Source organism: Bos mutus, chromosome 5 (genome assembly GCF_027580195.1).
Source record: "Bos mutus isolate GX-2022 chromosome 5, NWIPB_WYAK_1.1, whole genome shotgun sequence".
Lineage (NCBI taxonomy): Eukaryota > Metazoa > Chordata > Mammalia > Artiodactyla > Bovidae > Bos > Bos mutus.
In genome coordinates this window covers 7,001,944-7,016,836 of record NC_091621.1, presented here as the reverse complement: position 1 = coordinate 7,016,836, position 14,893 = coordinate 7,001,944, and the positions used below count along the sequence as shown (strand labels likewise).

The 14,893-nt window shown below is 43.9% G+C and overlaps 1 protein-coding gene across 1 annotated transcript in view; it reads left to right on the top strand.

Annotated features, from left to right (window-relative positions):
- The window catches only part of STAB2 (stabilin 2), a 168,632-nt gene that overhangs the window by 36,126 nt on the left and 117,613 nt on the right, over positions 1 to 14,893 (top strand). Inside the window, exons 10-15 of the mRNA XM_070370245.1 lie at positions 3,996 to 4,129; positions 5,717 to 5,799; positions 7,162 to 7,311; positions 8,807 to 8,950; positions 9,980 to 10,036; positions 10,191 to 10,316. Of these exons, the coding sequence (XP_070226346.1) occupies positions 3,996 to 4,129; positions 5,717 to 5,799; positions 7,162 to 7,311; positions 8,807 to 8,950; positions 9,980 to 10,036; positions 10,191 to 10,316 (694 nt within the window). The remainder of the gene's footprint in view (positions 1 to 3,995; positions 4,130 to 5,716; positions 5,800 to 7,161; positions 7,312 to 8,806; positions 8,951 to 9,979; positions 10,037 to 10,190; positions 10,317 to 14,893) is intronic.

Below are 14,893 nucleotides of genomic sequence, written 5' to 3'. Positions count from 1 at the left end.
ATGAAAATTCCTGAGACAGGCACAGTTTCCCTGGTGGGAAGATGGTACTTGGAATTTAAAGACCTGGGTTGAAGTCTCCACATTGGTATCTGTCAGATTCATGACCTTGGGAACATGATGTAGTCTTTCTGGCTTCAGTTCTTCCATCTATAAAATGAGCGGTGATGTCTGCTTCATACAGTTGTCGTGAAGATTCATGACAGAATGTTCTGGAAACTCCTCTTCAGCTGTGTTATGTTTTATCAGTGGGTGAACTAAGGCTAGAACCCAAGTCTTTTTGTCTCCGAGGCAGAGGCTTGCATCTCGAGGCTACTCTTGGTTCTCATTGTCACCACCATCTGCAAAAAGCCCATTCTGCTGTAGTGAGCTCAGAGCCACGGTAGACATAGAACAGTTTCTGTGCTTCCTCTAACACACCTTTTATATATGGGTCTTGAATGGGTGGATTTTTCCCAGGTTTGATGGTCACTGTGTTCTTTCTGGGCAAGTAAATGGATCTGTACACTCTGTGGAAAGAGAAAGAGCGTGGATATCAGAACCCCTGGGTTCAAACCCAGCTCTGCCACCTCCCTTAACCTTTCTGACTTGTTTCTTCTGTCACAAAAGGGGAAAACTTTAGCCTCCAAGCAGGGCTGGGATGAGGATTAAATAAGATTGCATTCATCCATCTGTGAGAGGAACCTGGCACACAGAAAGCACTCCATACACACCACACACACACAAACCCCTCCCAGACGTACACACAGGCACACACACATCCGCAGAGCACGTCCTGTGCTGAAACCCAGGTTCTGACAGTGATCACAGCACTGGCCAGCTTACACATTTTGTACTATCTTCTGAGAAAACTTGAGCAGAACACTTTAAACATTTTATTTCTTCTGCATTTGAGAAGATAAAATAGAAAAATGAAACTGGAACATCAGAATAATAGAAGTTGCATTAAAACTTGTGTCTAGAATGTCAGTGGAACTAATCATCAATGTTAGGGGTCTGTGTGTCACTAAAAAGTCTCCTTGACTACCACCCTCAAAAGAAAACTATCCTCAGCTGGGAAGTTGTTTTTGTCATTGTTTAGTCACTGAGTCATGTCTGACCCTTTTGCAACCCCATGGACAGTAACTTACCAGGCTCCTCTGTCTGTGGGATTTCCCAGTCAAGAATACTGGAGTGGGTTGCCATTTTCTTCTCCAGGGGATCTTCCCAACCCAGGGATTGAACCCACATTTCCTGCATGGCAGGTGGATTCTTTAGCCACCAGGGAGCCTCAACAGGGACGAAGCCTAGGTTAAAGGCTGGCTGAGTGACATTGATAAAATATGGGGCCATCAGTAATTTAGTTCACCCAGAAGAGGGATTTATTTGGTCTATGCCTTCTTGATGTGGCAATCAGTCTATGCAGAATATTCCAAATCATGCTGCATTAGTCATAGAAGATGACCCATGCATTGTCTCTTCTGTCAATAGCCCTAATGTTGTTAGTAAACCCATTTCACAGATGAGCAAACTGGGGCCCAAAGATGTTAAGTAATCTTTATCATGTCATCATCAGTTATTTGTTTTCAGGCTCATTTCCAACAACATGATGCTAAAAGAGCAAGATATCTGTTGTTATTGTCTTTATAGCCTTCTCCCCTAGCACAGTTTCTAGATTTCAGTAGGTACTTCGAAAATAATTGGTTCAACAATGAGGCACTGTCCCAGGTGCTGGAATACAGGGAGAAGAAATAAGGTGGGATCCAGATTCTAGGAGAGCTTCCAGCTAACAGAGGGGGAAACAACCTGACGAGGCCATTCTGGTAGGAATGGTTGTGGTAGAGGTACCGACAGGATGCTTCTGTGGGGAAAGTGTTGGGAGGTCAGGTAAGGCTGCCCAGAGCAGGTCACACCTGAGCTATGAGAATGGTCCTGGCAGGACACCCACCTGAGAATAACAGAACAGTCTAGAAAAAAAAGCAAATTGTTGCTAGAATTTTGCGTGAACAGCAGGAAGGAGACATAAGCAAGATTCCCCTCTTTGAAGTCTTGAATGCCTGCTAAGCACTTAAACTATATCCCATAGATCAGAAGTCTCCAATGTGTCTGGCACCAGGGACCAGTTTCATGGAAGACAACTTTTCCATGCACGGGGGTGGTTTCAGGATGATTCAAGCACACTGCATTTATTGTGCACTTTATTTCTATTATTATGACATCAACTCCACCTCAGATCATCAGGCTTAGATTCTGGAGGTTGGGGACCCCTGTTATAGACAAAAGGAGCCCCTGAGAGAATTAAGCACAGAGATGCCAGATTGCCATCTAGGACAGACCACCTAGGGCTTGTGTGGAAGACTGACTTAATGGGAGGAAAACTCAGGTCAGAAAGACCAATTAGGGAGTCATTGCAGCAATCCAAGCAAGGGATTTGTTCAGAAACATTTTTTCAGCAAACATTGAAGATATATATCTTTGTGCCATGGGACTGATTTAGAAACATAACTGGATTAGCAGGGGTCTAATTGTTCTTTGAAATTGTTCTACACATGAGTCATACCTGTGGTATGCTTGCTCACAGCACCCTTGCATCTCTCCTCTCTGAATTGTTCTTCCCCATCTCCTGTTTCTCACTTATCACCAAGATCCTGGTGAATGTCACCTTCCTAAGCACCTTGCCAATTTCAGCCAGCCGCCAGCCAGTCTTTGCTAGGGAGCAGTGGTTTGCTAAAGCTAGGGCTTATTGAGTCCTGAGAGCCGATGATTAAATTCTCAGGAACTTGCTGGCTGGTTAGTGTCATGGTAGTTTGAGATTGGCCGAGGCGGGAGTGTGAACCATGGAAATTGTCAAAGGCTGCAAATCAGAGCTATTTTTTCCCCTGGAGATTTGGGTGTTTAACATCTACCAGGACACCACTGCTAGTACATCTTTAATTCCATTTCTCCTTTGCGAACCTAAACTATTATATAAAATTCTGTGACTTTCCTTGTTTATGTATTTCTGTTTATTTTACAATTATTCATTAAATACCTGCTATGGACCAAGGCTTGCACTGGATCTTGGGTTTATAAGAATGAATGAATACACACATTGCCCTTGTCCTCACTTTTTTCTCAAATCAGAAGGGGAAGTAGATCTTAATCAAATAACCACTCAGATGAGGATAAAATTACAACTGGAACTGGTGCTGCAGAAAACAGCCACTTGGTGCCACGAGCTATATGGCACACTAAGGGGGATATGGCACACCAAGTCAGGGGATGGAAAATCAAGGAAGGTTCCCCTAGGAAGGGATGGTTGAGCAGAGGTCTCAGAAAGGAAGAGGAGGGGAAGAAGCTTTCAAACAGGTCCACACCTCTGACTCTTTACTTGAGGCCAGCTTCAGCTTATTCTGATTCTGTGCTTCTGCAGTAGGGACTGAGACCCTACATTTGTAGCAAGTCCTAATGGTTCTGATGTACATGGGCTTTTGGTCATGTTGTTATTCAGTTGCTAAGTCATGTCTGACTCTTTGCAACCCCCTGGGACTGCAGCATGCCAGGCCTCTCTGGTCCCCACTATCTCCCTGAGTTTGCTCTTGCTCATGCTTAGAAAAAATATTGAAAACAAAGAGTATACAAAGAAATCTAGTGTAGCCGGCCAGGCTCCTCTGTCCATGGAATTCTCCAGGCAAGACTATTAGAGGGGGTTGCCATTCCCTTCTCCAGGGGATCTCCCCAACCCAGAGATCAAACCCAAGTCTCCTGCATTGCAGGCAGATTCTTTACCATCTGAGCCACCAGGGAAGCAATGTTTACATATACGCACATAATGTATTAAGTATCCATTTCTTGTGGGCTGCTGTGTGTTAACCAGAACATTAGGAAGGCTCAACTGTGTTCATCCCACTCTTCTGGCCTTGTCTCTATCCCACTCTGAGCATCATCTTCCCCTTCTGCACAGTGAGAGGTTTGAACTGTATGATCTCAACATCCAATGACTTTGGGACCCTGAAAATATGTTTTCACGCTCTCTGTAGATGCACTTGTCGGAAAGGTTACATAGGCGATGGCTCAACCTGTTACGGAAACATCATGGAGCGACTCAGAGAATTAAACACCGAACCCAGAGGAAAATGGCAAGGAAGGCTGACCTCTTTCATCTCGCTCCTGGGTATGCAGGCATGGGTGCACATTTCCACAGAAAAGGCAGCCTTCTGGTGGGCAAGGATATCTGAGACACACAATCACTCAGAAAGGGGTGTGCAGGATAGGCAAGCCTCTTATCTAGCAGGATCAGCCCTTTCTAGGAAGGGCAAGTGGAAGGAAATGGACAGACAGATGTCCCAAGGAGACAGGAGTTAGTGCCAAGAGATCCAGTAGTGCAGCAGCTGAGGCAAAGGTCCTGGGGTCACCACTGGGTAATAGGTCTGCAATAGCAGTGAGATAGGCAGCTACAGACGTCAGGATGGATACCATCCTCTTTCCCTTGACCTTATGGGTCCTCCAGATGGGAAACAACGTTGACAGGTAATACTGGCAGGCGGTATTCATGCTCTTTAGTGGAGGTGCTATTTGAATGTGGGGCATAGTCTTGATGGCACGTGACCGACCGTCTCACTCATCGCTGGGTGTTTAGCATCCTTTCCCACCCGAACCACTAACAATCTAGAGTGACGCATTTTCCAACAGCCCCTGGACAAGGTGACAGCCAAAAACACCCTCCTGCATGTCCAAAGGCCCCCAAGAGGTCATTACCCCTCCCTCACATATGAAATAGAGCCGATTACAGCATTAGACAAGATTTTCAACAAGACACAAATTTTGCTGATCAACAGAAAATGGGCTTGAGCAATCAAACAAATCTTTAACATATCAGTCTCTAGAACTGACCAGTCAGCAAGCACGATTTCCCAGAAAGAGCACAGACAGGGAAGAAAGTGTTCTGCATGGATCGGTGCTGTGTTCTCAAGGCAGACAACATGCATCCTACACAAACAGCTTATTCTTTGCAAGACACCCCATGGGCAGTCTGGCATCACTGGTGGGCCTCTGGGATCTCCCTCCTTCCTCTCTGTGCTCTTAGAATATCAGTGAGAGCAGACAAAGGGGGCAGTGTCCTTTGCAGGCTGTATAGACCCTCAGGCATTTCTCTGGACAAAGCCCAGTCACCCTTCACCTGCCTGGCCTACAAGGTGCTAGGACACGTGGTCTCGTGTGTGAGAGCACAGAGCCCAGCCTGCTGTCCCAGCTCCCCAGGAACATGGAAACAAGACCAGCTATGAAACTGGTAGAGCCCAGTACAAATGAAAAGACAGGGGTTCTTTGTTCAAAAAGTATTGAGCATGTCACAATGGCAGCCGCAAAGCGTTAAACCAAGCATGAGGCTCTTCTGAGCTCTTCCATCTCCTGGATGAAACAAGAGCTACGTCTTTACTCACTAAGATGGTAACAGCTTGAAAAGTCAGGCATAGGGGCAGAAGGTGGCCAATGATTTTTGTCACATGACCCTCAAAGAGCTTCTCATCCCAGGGTATCTTTGAGCCAAGACTGTGGTTGCAGGGAAAATCACACAGTTGTGAGGAACATTTCACATTCTTAGCATCTCACTTCCTCTAGGGCCTGCATAATACCAGTTAGAACAGAGAAACTCAGGAGTCAGAAGGTCTAAGTGGACCACAAGGGTCATTGCCTGATTTTACTTCTCATGTGCCACTGACCCATTTGCTGTTTTCTTTCTTTGTGTATTTCGACTCCTAAGACAAAGCCTATGCCTGGCCACTGAGTAACCTGGGACCATTTACTGTGCTGTTGCCGACAGACAAGGGATTAAAAGGATTCAATGTAAGTATTTAAAATAACTTTATTTTATAAATAGGAGCTAAGGCAAAAAAAAAAAAAAAACCTTAGTAGACAGTATCCTCTTTATCTAAAGTAGGAAACCTCCATTAAAATTAAATCTACTGATGACAAGGATGGCAATTTCTTTTGTAAACTTTTTGTAAAATATGACACCTTTAGGGATTGTATACCAATTAGGAGTGCACAGCTCAATGAACCGTCACATGTATCTAGCAAGACCATTTGCAGCTCCCTACAAGACCCCCCAGTGCCCTCTTCCAATCATTACCCCTCAAGGGTAATCCCTAAGGGTTCTCAGCTGCTGTCACATGCTAAATAAGATTTGCTTTATGCAAAACTGCTCACTCACCACAGGAAGAATTAAACTTACATACCAGCTGGGTATTTGTTTCTTTAAAATCACCATAAATGGCAACAAGGATAGAGGAAACTAGAAGAGAAGTGTAGTCTTCAATGGGAGCAGCCGCTATCTCAGATAATGCCCACCAGTGGGAATGAAACCCACAGTACCCGGTGGAGGTGCCCCATTGTGGTAGTATCAGCGCCATAGTTAGATACGGTTTAGTGTAGATAGTGAACACACTGATTCATATGGAATTGGTTTACCTTAATCCAAGATATTTTGTGATTGTAATGTGTGCTGAATTAAATCAACACCCAGAGAGTTTCAGACTCTCTCCTCCTAATATGCCACCGCCATTCATCTGCCCAAGATGAATATGTCATTAATCTCTGAAGATGCACTCACATCTCCCCTGTGGGGTAGGAGAGCTAGTGGATGTTGAAGGTGCCTGCGCTAGACACTTTGCATGTGATTGCGGTTTAATATAGAGATTGAATTTACACAGGATTAAGAAAGGTCTCTGTTGAATGATTGTTGATTATATAATATTGACAAAGTGTCCATTTGGTCCGGTGGATTTAAAAATTCTTAATTTTTCTATTCAAAATCTCTATTTGTCCACTCTACCTGTTTTTTTACACAACTTCATATTTCATTCCCAACTGATTCCTGGGCTCAAGATGACTGATTCCTTGACTCTTGCCACCCACCTTGGTCCTTCTGGCCCCAATGCTCCCCACTGGTTCCCTGCTAGAGCAGGCCCCAGAGTTTGAGAGCGTACCATGTATCAGCTCCCACTCTCCAAATTTCTGCCCCCTTTATGACCTGGCCCAGGGGAGTTTAACTCTGGGACAGTCGTCTGTACCTGAAAGAGCCCAGACTCAAGTTGTACACTCACTTTGATGTTCTTGATGGTGAACGAGTCATAGCCTGAGTCCCAAACCTCATTTTTCTCCTCCAAACCTCCATAGAGATGGAAGAAATAGGCTTTCTTTTCTCAGGTAAATGAATTTTTGCTGGATAATAAAGCTGCTCAGTACTTTGTGAAACTCCATATAATTGCTGGGCAGATGAGCACTGAGCAAATGAACAACACAGACACCTTCTATACTTTGACGGGGAAGTCCGGAGAGATCTTCAGTGAAGATAAGGTAAGGGGCTCTCTGATCTTCACTCTCCGAACCAAAGCGTCCACTGAGTCGATGGCCACAGCGGGCGCTCTCTTTGTGTCCAGGGGTCATGAAAGGTTATGAAGAACTTCTTTCCTTGTTCCTCATTTGTCACAGTACTTCCCTACCTAGGACAAAAACAAAGAGCCAACACTGGAAAGGGTCAGGTGCAGGCGATGCACTGTTAACAGAAATGGGATTGTAAAGTGATTTTGCCCTGGTCTGAATTAGTTTTCAAGGCAACCATCATTCAACTGCCAGCAGGAAGGAGAAAACTGACAGTAAACCCATTTCCTAGAAGCATCAGCACAAAGCCAGATCAGCACTCATCTTAGAAAAGGAAATGGATTGTTTGTTTTAGGTGGCCAAGTATCCACCCTGTCCAACTCAACACTCCATCTCTCCTAATGCCGTTAATTCTCTTTTGTTTGTTTTTAAAATAATTTTTTGTGACTTTACTGAGCTGAAGGGCACATGGTCAATCAACAGACAGTGGTGGCAGGGGATGGGGTTGGGGGTGGTTATGACCTATCTGGTTGCATTTCACCAAATATCAATAGTTGATAGATCAGTGAGCACTTAGTACATGCAAGATACTGGGGTAAATCTCTATTTGTGATATTTAAGGCTCACAACAATCCCGTGAACGTTTTTCCAGTGGGAAAACTGAAAGGTCACACAATAAGGGCCAAAGGCACGATTCAAACTCAGGTCTGCCTGATCCCAAAACGTGAATCATTGTAACTTTTTTTTTTGGCTGCCTTGGGTTTTTGTTGCAGTGTGTGGGATCTTTGTCATGATACTCAGAGTTTCTGTCATTGTGATGTGCCGGTTTAGTTGCCCTGCAACGTATGGGATCTTAGTTCCCCAACCAGAGATTAAACTTGCACCCTTTGCATTAGACGGCTGATTCTTAACCACTGGATCCCCAGGGAAGTCCCCCAAAGCCTGAACCCTTAACCAGTATGTTGTATCGTGTGTATAAGGATGCATGGATGGGTGGGTGGGTGGATGGGTGGATAGATGAGTGGATGTATGAATGCAGATGTGGTTTCCTTTCTCACAAGGACATGTATTCATTCATTTACCTATTCATTCAGCACATATTTTTTATTGTGTGCCTCTTCTGTCTGAAACACTAAAGTAGGTAAGTAATGAGTTTACAATAAATTGAAGAGTTTGGGGTCCCTTTGTAGCTTGCCGTCTTTTGGGGGGAGACTATACAGTAATTCCTTATTCCCATTTAGCAATCATTGATAGTCAGAAGTGACTTCATATGTTATCTCATTTGAGCTCAAGAAAAGACCTGTGAATTCAATGGGGCAGAAACCATCATCCACGTTTTAGGTTAGGGAACTTATCCAAGATCATACAGCCAATAAATGACAGAACCCAAGGATTTAAGACTTCTTCTAATCCAGTGCTCGATTTTCAAGGACACACATTAATTTAGTTTTATTTTTCCTTGGTGTTTTAGGACAATCAGCTAAAGCTTAAACTCTATGGAGGCAAAAAGACGGTAAAAATTATACAAGGGAATATACTTGCTTCCAACGGGCTCTTGCATATCCTCGACAGAGCCATGGACAAGGTGGTGCCCACATTTGAGAGCAATACTGAGGTGAGAACTTCAGGTAAAAGTAATGTCAAGTCAAATCCATCTTCCCTTGTTCCTCAGAGAGTCCTGTTCATGAAGAAATGCAAGCCAGCACCATGGGCTTGTATTTCTGTTTTTAGTAGAATTCTGACACCTCTGTGGAGAAAGAGAAAGGCATCGCCTGAAGTGACTTAGCAGCAGCAGGTGTAGGAAAGAGGTTGATTTTGTGATCTTTTTCATAGACACACCTGATAACTCAGACCAATTGTCACATAAATTTATCCCTTGTGCATTATGGAGGAAGGCGTATCTTCCTTGTGATAAAATTCATTCCCTCTAATCTATTTGATGATGGCCAAAGACTATCCTGGGGCTTCCCAGGTGGCTCTAGTGGCAAAGAACCCGCCTGCCAAACGCAGGAGACATAAGAGATGCAGGTTTGATCCCTGAGTTGGGAAGGTCCCCTGGAGGAGGGCGTGGCAACCCACTCCAGTATTCTTGCCTGGAGAATCCCATGGACAGAGGAGCCTGGCGGGCTACAGTCCACAGCGCTGCAAAGAGTCAGACGTGACTGAAGTGACTTAGCATGCAAAGACTTTCAGAACATGCAGATCTGAACTACTGTTGAAATAAACACAGGAAGCACATGTATAATGTGTTGTGGTTAGCCAGATCCTTTTATAGATGTCCACTTTCCTCTTTATTTACCCTTAGCTTTCCATCAGAAAAGTGAAAGTGTTAGTCACTCAGTCGTGTCCAACTCTTTTATCTCATGGACTGTGGTCCACCAAGCTCCTCTGTCCATGCAATTCTCCAGGCAAGAATACTGGACTGGATTGCCATTACCTTCTCTAGGGGATCTTCCTGACCCAGGGATCAAACCCAGGTCTCCTGCATTGCAGGCAGATTCAGATGATTCTGAGCCACTGGGGAAGCCCATAGATGTCCACACTTCCATGAAATCCTGTCATCAGTCTTTTCATGTTAAAGCAGCTGTTTCCTAAACCACCTCCCTTTTTTGTACTGAACTTTAAGCAAAATGTCTCTTTTTAGCAAACCATAATGACCATGCTACAACCAAGATACAGCAAGTTCAGATCTTTGTTAGAGGTATGTACTTTTCATGAACTCCTAGAAAGTTTTTTATGTCTAGTCCTTGGTACAATAAAATTAGCAGGGGGTATCAATTATAAATACTTTCTGGGGAATTCATGTATCTATCTGAGATAGGTTACAGATACAAATTTTCATTTCTTAAACACAGAAAACCAGTGTGGGACATGCCTTAAATGAAGATGGGGTTGGTGGACCATACACTGTCTTTGTTCCAAGTGATGAAGCATTGAATAACATGAAGGATGGCACTCTTGATTATCTCCTTTCTTCAGAGGTATTGTATCCTGTGTACTCTAATGGTGTCATGACAGCATCACTGCTTCAGTCTGTACCTATACAGGCTTTTTCTAAATTAAGGACAACAAATAAGTAGCACATGTACCACTTACATTTCTGCAACCAAGGCAGACATCATTAATCAATCACAGTGCTCTGGAACTAAGCCTAGATGTGGCTACAATCTCCCCAGTAGAGTTCCATGTCACTATAAGACCATTCTATGTCCTTTCTCTTCTAAGACTTCTCAATAGCAAAATCATAAATTTTAAGTTCCCTACAACTCTAAAACCATCTAAAAATGAAGCCTGGCAGGGCATTCTGTGTCAAGTCTAGGTTAAATGTAAAAATAATGTTATTTTTAGGGGCTCCCAACTCTTTCTATGGCTTTCAGTTCTCTCCACAATAACCCTCTCCTTATACATCATAAACCTTCAACTCTCGCATGTCCTCCTCAAGAAAGGAGATTTGTTTTACTCTTTCAGTCTAAGGTAAAAATAATGGACACCATTTAAAGTGTTTCCTCTTTCAGGAATAACAGCCTTAAATGGAAAAGAAAAGTGAAAGTTGCTCAGTCGTGTCCGACTCTTTGCAACCCCATGGACTGTACAGTCCATGGAATTCTCCAGGCCAGAATACTGGAGTGGGTAGCCTTCTCCAGGGGATCTTCCCAACCCAGGGATCAAATCCAGGTGTCCCACATTGCAGGCAGATTCTTTACCAGCTGAGCCACAAGGGAAGCCCAAGAATCCTGGAGTGGGTATCCTATCCCTTCTCCAGTGGATCTTCCTGACCCAGGAATTGAACCGGGATCTGCTGCATTGCAAGCGAATTCTTAACAACTGAGCTATCAGGGAAGCCCAACTGAAAAGAAGGTTAGCTAATTATGGAATTTTTTATTAGAATGACAATTAGTGAAATTATAAGAAAGGCCACAAGCTTTTCCCCAGTGCCCTGAGGTCCTGCCATCATCTTGGAAATGGGGCAAAACTACTTGTGACCTCGCATAGATCGGTGTTGATTACACAGAGGGTCTGAGTCTCTTAGAGTAGTGATCCTCAAACTTCAGCGTGCTTAAGAATTACCCAGGGAGGGCTTCTCTGGTGGCTTAGTGATAAATAATCCTGCCAGTGAGGGAGACAAAGTTCAACCCCGATCCAGGAAGATCCCACATGCCACAGAGCAACTAAGCCCCTGTGTCACAACTGTTAAGCCTGTGCTCTAGAGCCAGGGAGCCACAACAAGAGAAGCTACTGCAGCGAGAAGCCTGCACACCACAACTAGGGAGTAGCCCCCACTTGCCCCAAGAAATGCCTGTGCAGCGACAAAGATCCAGCACAGCTAAAAATAAGTAAATAGTTTTTTTTAAATAAGAGAATTACCCAGGGAACTTGTTAAATAGGTAGATTACAGAAAATTCTGATTTCATGGCATTGGAAATAGACATTTTGGTAAGCACCAGCTTTCTAACTCCGATATCAAGTCACACTGCTTTTGGTACTTGAAGCTTGTTGCCTGAATGATGCAGAGGGTCACATGGACACATCCCTTTCTGGAATACTTTCAGGTGTCTACGAGGATATCCCGATCCAGAATGCCTGCATGCTTAGTCACTTCAGTCATATCTGACTCTTTGCAACCCTATGGACTGTAGTCTCCCAGACCCCCCTGTCCATGGGATTCTCCAGGCAAGAATACTGGAGTGGATTACCATTTCTTCCTCCAGGGATCTTTCCAACCCAGGGATAGAACCCGTGTCTCTGCCTCCTGCATTGGCAGGCGGTTCTTGACCACTAGTGCCACCTGAGAAGCCCTGCATCCAGAATACTTTGCATTAAAAAAAAAAATAGGTATCAAGGAAATAAGTCAGAAGGTAATCTCTTATGTTACAAGCAGATGTTAAACATATTTAGAGATTTGTTACAGGTTTTCATTGAAAAAGTCACATTTCCCAGTGCCTTTAAAATAGGATGCTATTTTAAAAATATGATTCACACTCAGGTTTCCTGAAACCTAGCTATTATAGGAAAGCTCTTAGTCTTCTCTTTAGAACTCATACTCATATTTAATTTTAAAAGCCAAAGAAGTAATAATTTCTCCCCTGGGAATCTATTAAAATTCTGAGATTATATGGTTTTTCTTTGATACAGATACTTTTTAATAAGAATAAAGGAGTTCTCAGAAACCTAATCAGGTGAACTTAAAATTAAAACCTTTTAGCTAGAATAGAAAAAGTCACCCTTGCTGCTTTTCTGTCAAGCACTTTTGTTCGAGAAGCTTCTCTTTTTGTAACTCCTTCCAGCAGTGACTGGGGCTGCCTCACTCAGGCTCTCGAAAATAGAATGTAACTCTTCCCATCTCCTAGACAAACCTAGACAACATATTAAAAAGCAAAGACATCACTTTGCCGACAAAGATCTGTGTAGTCAAAGCTTTGGTTTTCCAGTAGTCATGTACCAGTCTGAGAGTTGGACCATAAAGAAGGTTGAGCATCAAAGAATTGATGCTCTCGAACTGTGGTACTGGAGAAGACTCTTCAGAGTCCCTTGGACAACATGGAGATCAAACAGTCCATCCTAAAGGAAATCAGTCCTGAATATTCATTGGAAGGACTGATGCTGAAGCTGAAGCTCCACTACTTTGGCCACCTGAGTCAGAGGGCTGACTCATTGGAAAAGACCCTGATGCTGGGCAAGATTGAGGGCAGTAGGAGAAGGGGGTGACAGGGTGAGATGACTGGATGGTATCACTGACTCAATGGACATGAGTTTGAGCAAGCTCCGGGAGATGGTGAAGGACAGGGTAGCCTGGTGTGCTGCAGTCAGACACGACTTAGCGACTGAGCAACAACAACAACTTCCCAGCTCCACTCAGTGAAATCACATCAGTAGCTTGAACTCAGTCCCTGGTAGGAATATTGACACCATGGAAACTGGCCAGTACTATAAATCAGGGCTTATTTTTTCCTTATAGAATGGATTTAACAGCACAGCACTGCTCCTGGCTCTCAATCTCATTTCTCTCAAAGGCAATATCTTACTTCTCACAAAGAACATATAACTTCAAGTCTCTCAATCCTGAGTCTCAAATTGTTTTTCCACTTCCAATTTCTAGGTGAGGAATAGAATCATCTTTTCTACCACTTTCTCTGGTCCAGAGCCAATGTGGGTCAAGATTCCTCAACCTGTAGGAAGCTCCCTCTTTCTCCATGAATCTTAATGACATCCTTCAGTTTTAACTTCAGAGAGGAGCCTCAGCTAGAGACAATAAGCTCCCCATCAGTTAGGCCAATGAAATGAAAGGTAGACTGGTTTCATTAGAAGGATGTTTTCCAGTTCTGCTTTGGGAATGCCTTGTTTCCTTCCCAGTTATCTTTCTGCTTCTCCTTGAAGCAAAATTTCAGTCCTGAACTATCTGATCCCTGCAGAGACCATAGCTACTGATCACAAGCCCCAGCGTATGACTTCATCACTGAACTAGATAGAAATAAAAGCAAAGGGAGCAAGAGACCAGCCCCTGCCAATTCACAAAGACCTTGTGAGCAAAATGGGACAAAAAGAGGTGAATTTACAGAGTTCAAGGTCGTAGTCACTATTTGGTAGAAAAACTCTCCCTTTCTGTCTCTGGCACCAAACAACTCAGTTTTGTGGTTTATTTGTTTTCACCTAAAACAGCAAGTAGGAAGTGAATGTCCACATAAAGGAAAGAATGCATTGCACCAACAAGCTCTCCGACAGCATTACCTGTAAGCGAATCCTGTGGATCTAAGCCATCTGGACTAAACTCTGGCTGGATAATGGCCCCCAGCCAGATAAGTGGCAGGTTCAGACAATAGTGGAGTGATGCTGATCAACTCTTTGTCCCTTTCATTCTCCAGTTGCCTATAGAATGGGTCCGATGCTAATTAAGTCTTGAGGCTTTAGAAGTGGATAATCCAGCTGATAAAGTCTTTCCTATAAAATAGAGGGCTGGAAGGGGTCCAAACCAACCCTGTTATTTTGCAGTCTAGAGGTGTGAGATGCTTGCTCAGGGTCACACAGAAGAAGAACCAGGACTAAACTCAGATTCCCAAGGTCCAGCTCAGTGACCTTCTCAGGACCTCTTCCCTCCTCCCTTTAATAACTTGCTGGCACAAATGTTTATGCAGGTCCTGCTGTGCTGACTGGGGACGCAGTGATTAATAAGCCAGACAGACCCAGTTCCTGCCCTCTGGGAGTTTGAAGTCTACTTTGGTCTGGTATTTTCAAGGGTCCCTACTTTTCCCCACCCTTTCTGCCACTGAGCATTCAAGCTTGTATTGGAATTGCTTCTGCCTGCAAGTCCTCACTGCTAGGTTCCATAAAGTAGTTGTCAGGGAAAGTTAAGATGCAGAGGCTAAGTGATTTGCTCAAGGTCTTATGGTAACAGAACCAGGGTTACAGAAACCGTCACTTCCAGGGCTGGCCAGCTGGTGGTCAATTTCAACATTCTTACCCTCACCCTGCCCTGTGCTTAATGCTGTTGACCTATAGATATGGTGGCCTTCCAAGTGTTCACACCAGGACAATTTTGAGAGTAAATGGGGCTGCCAGGATG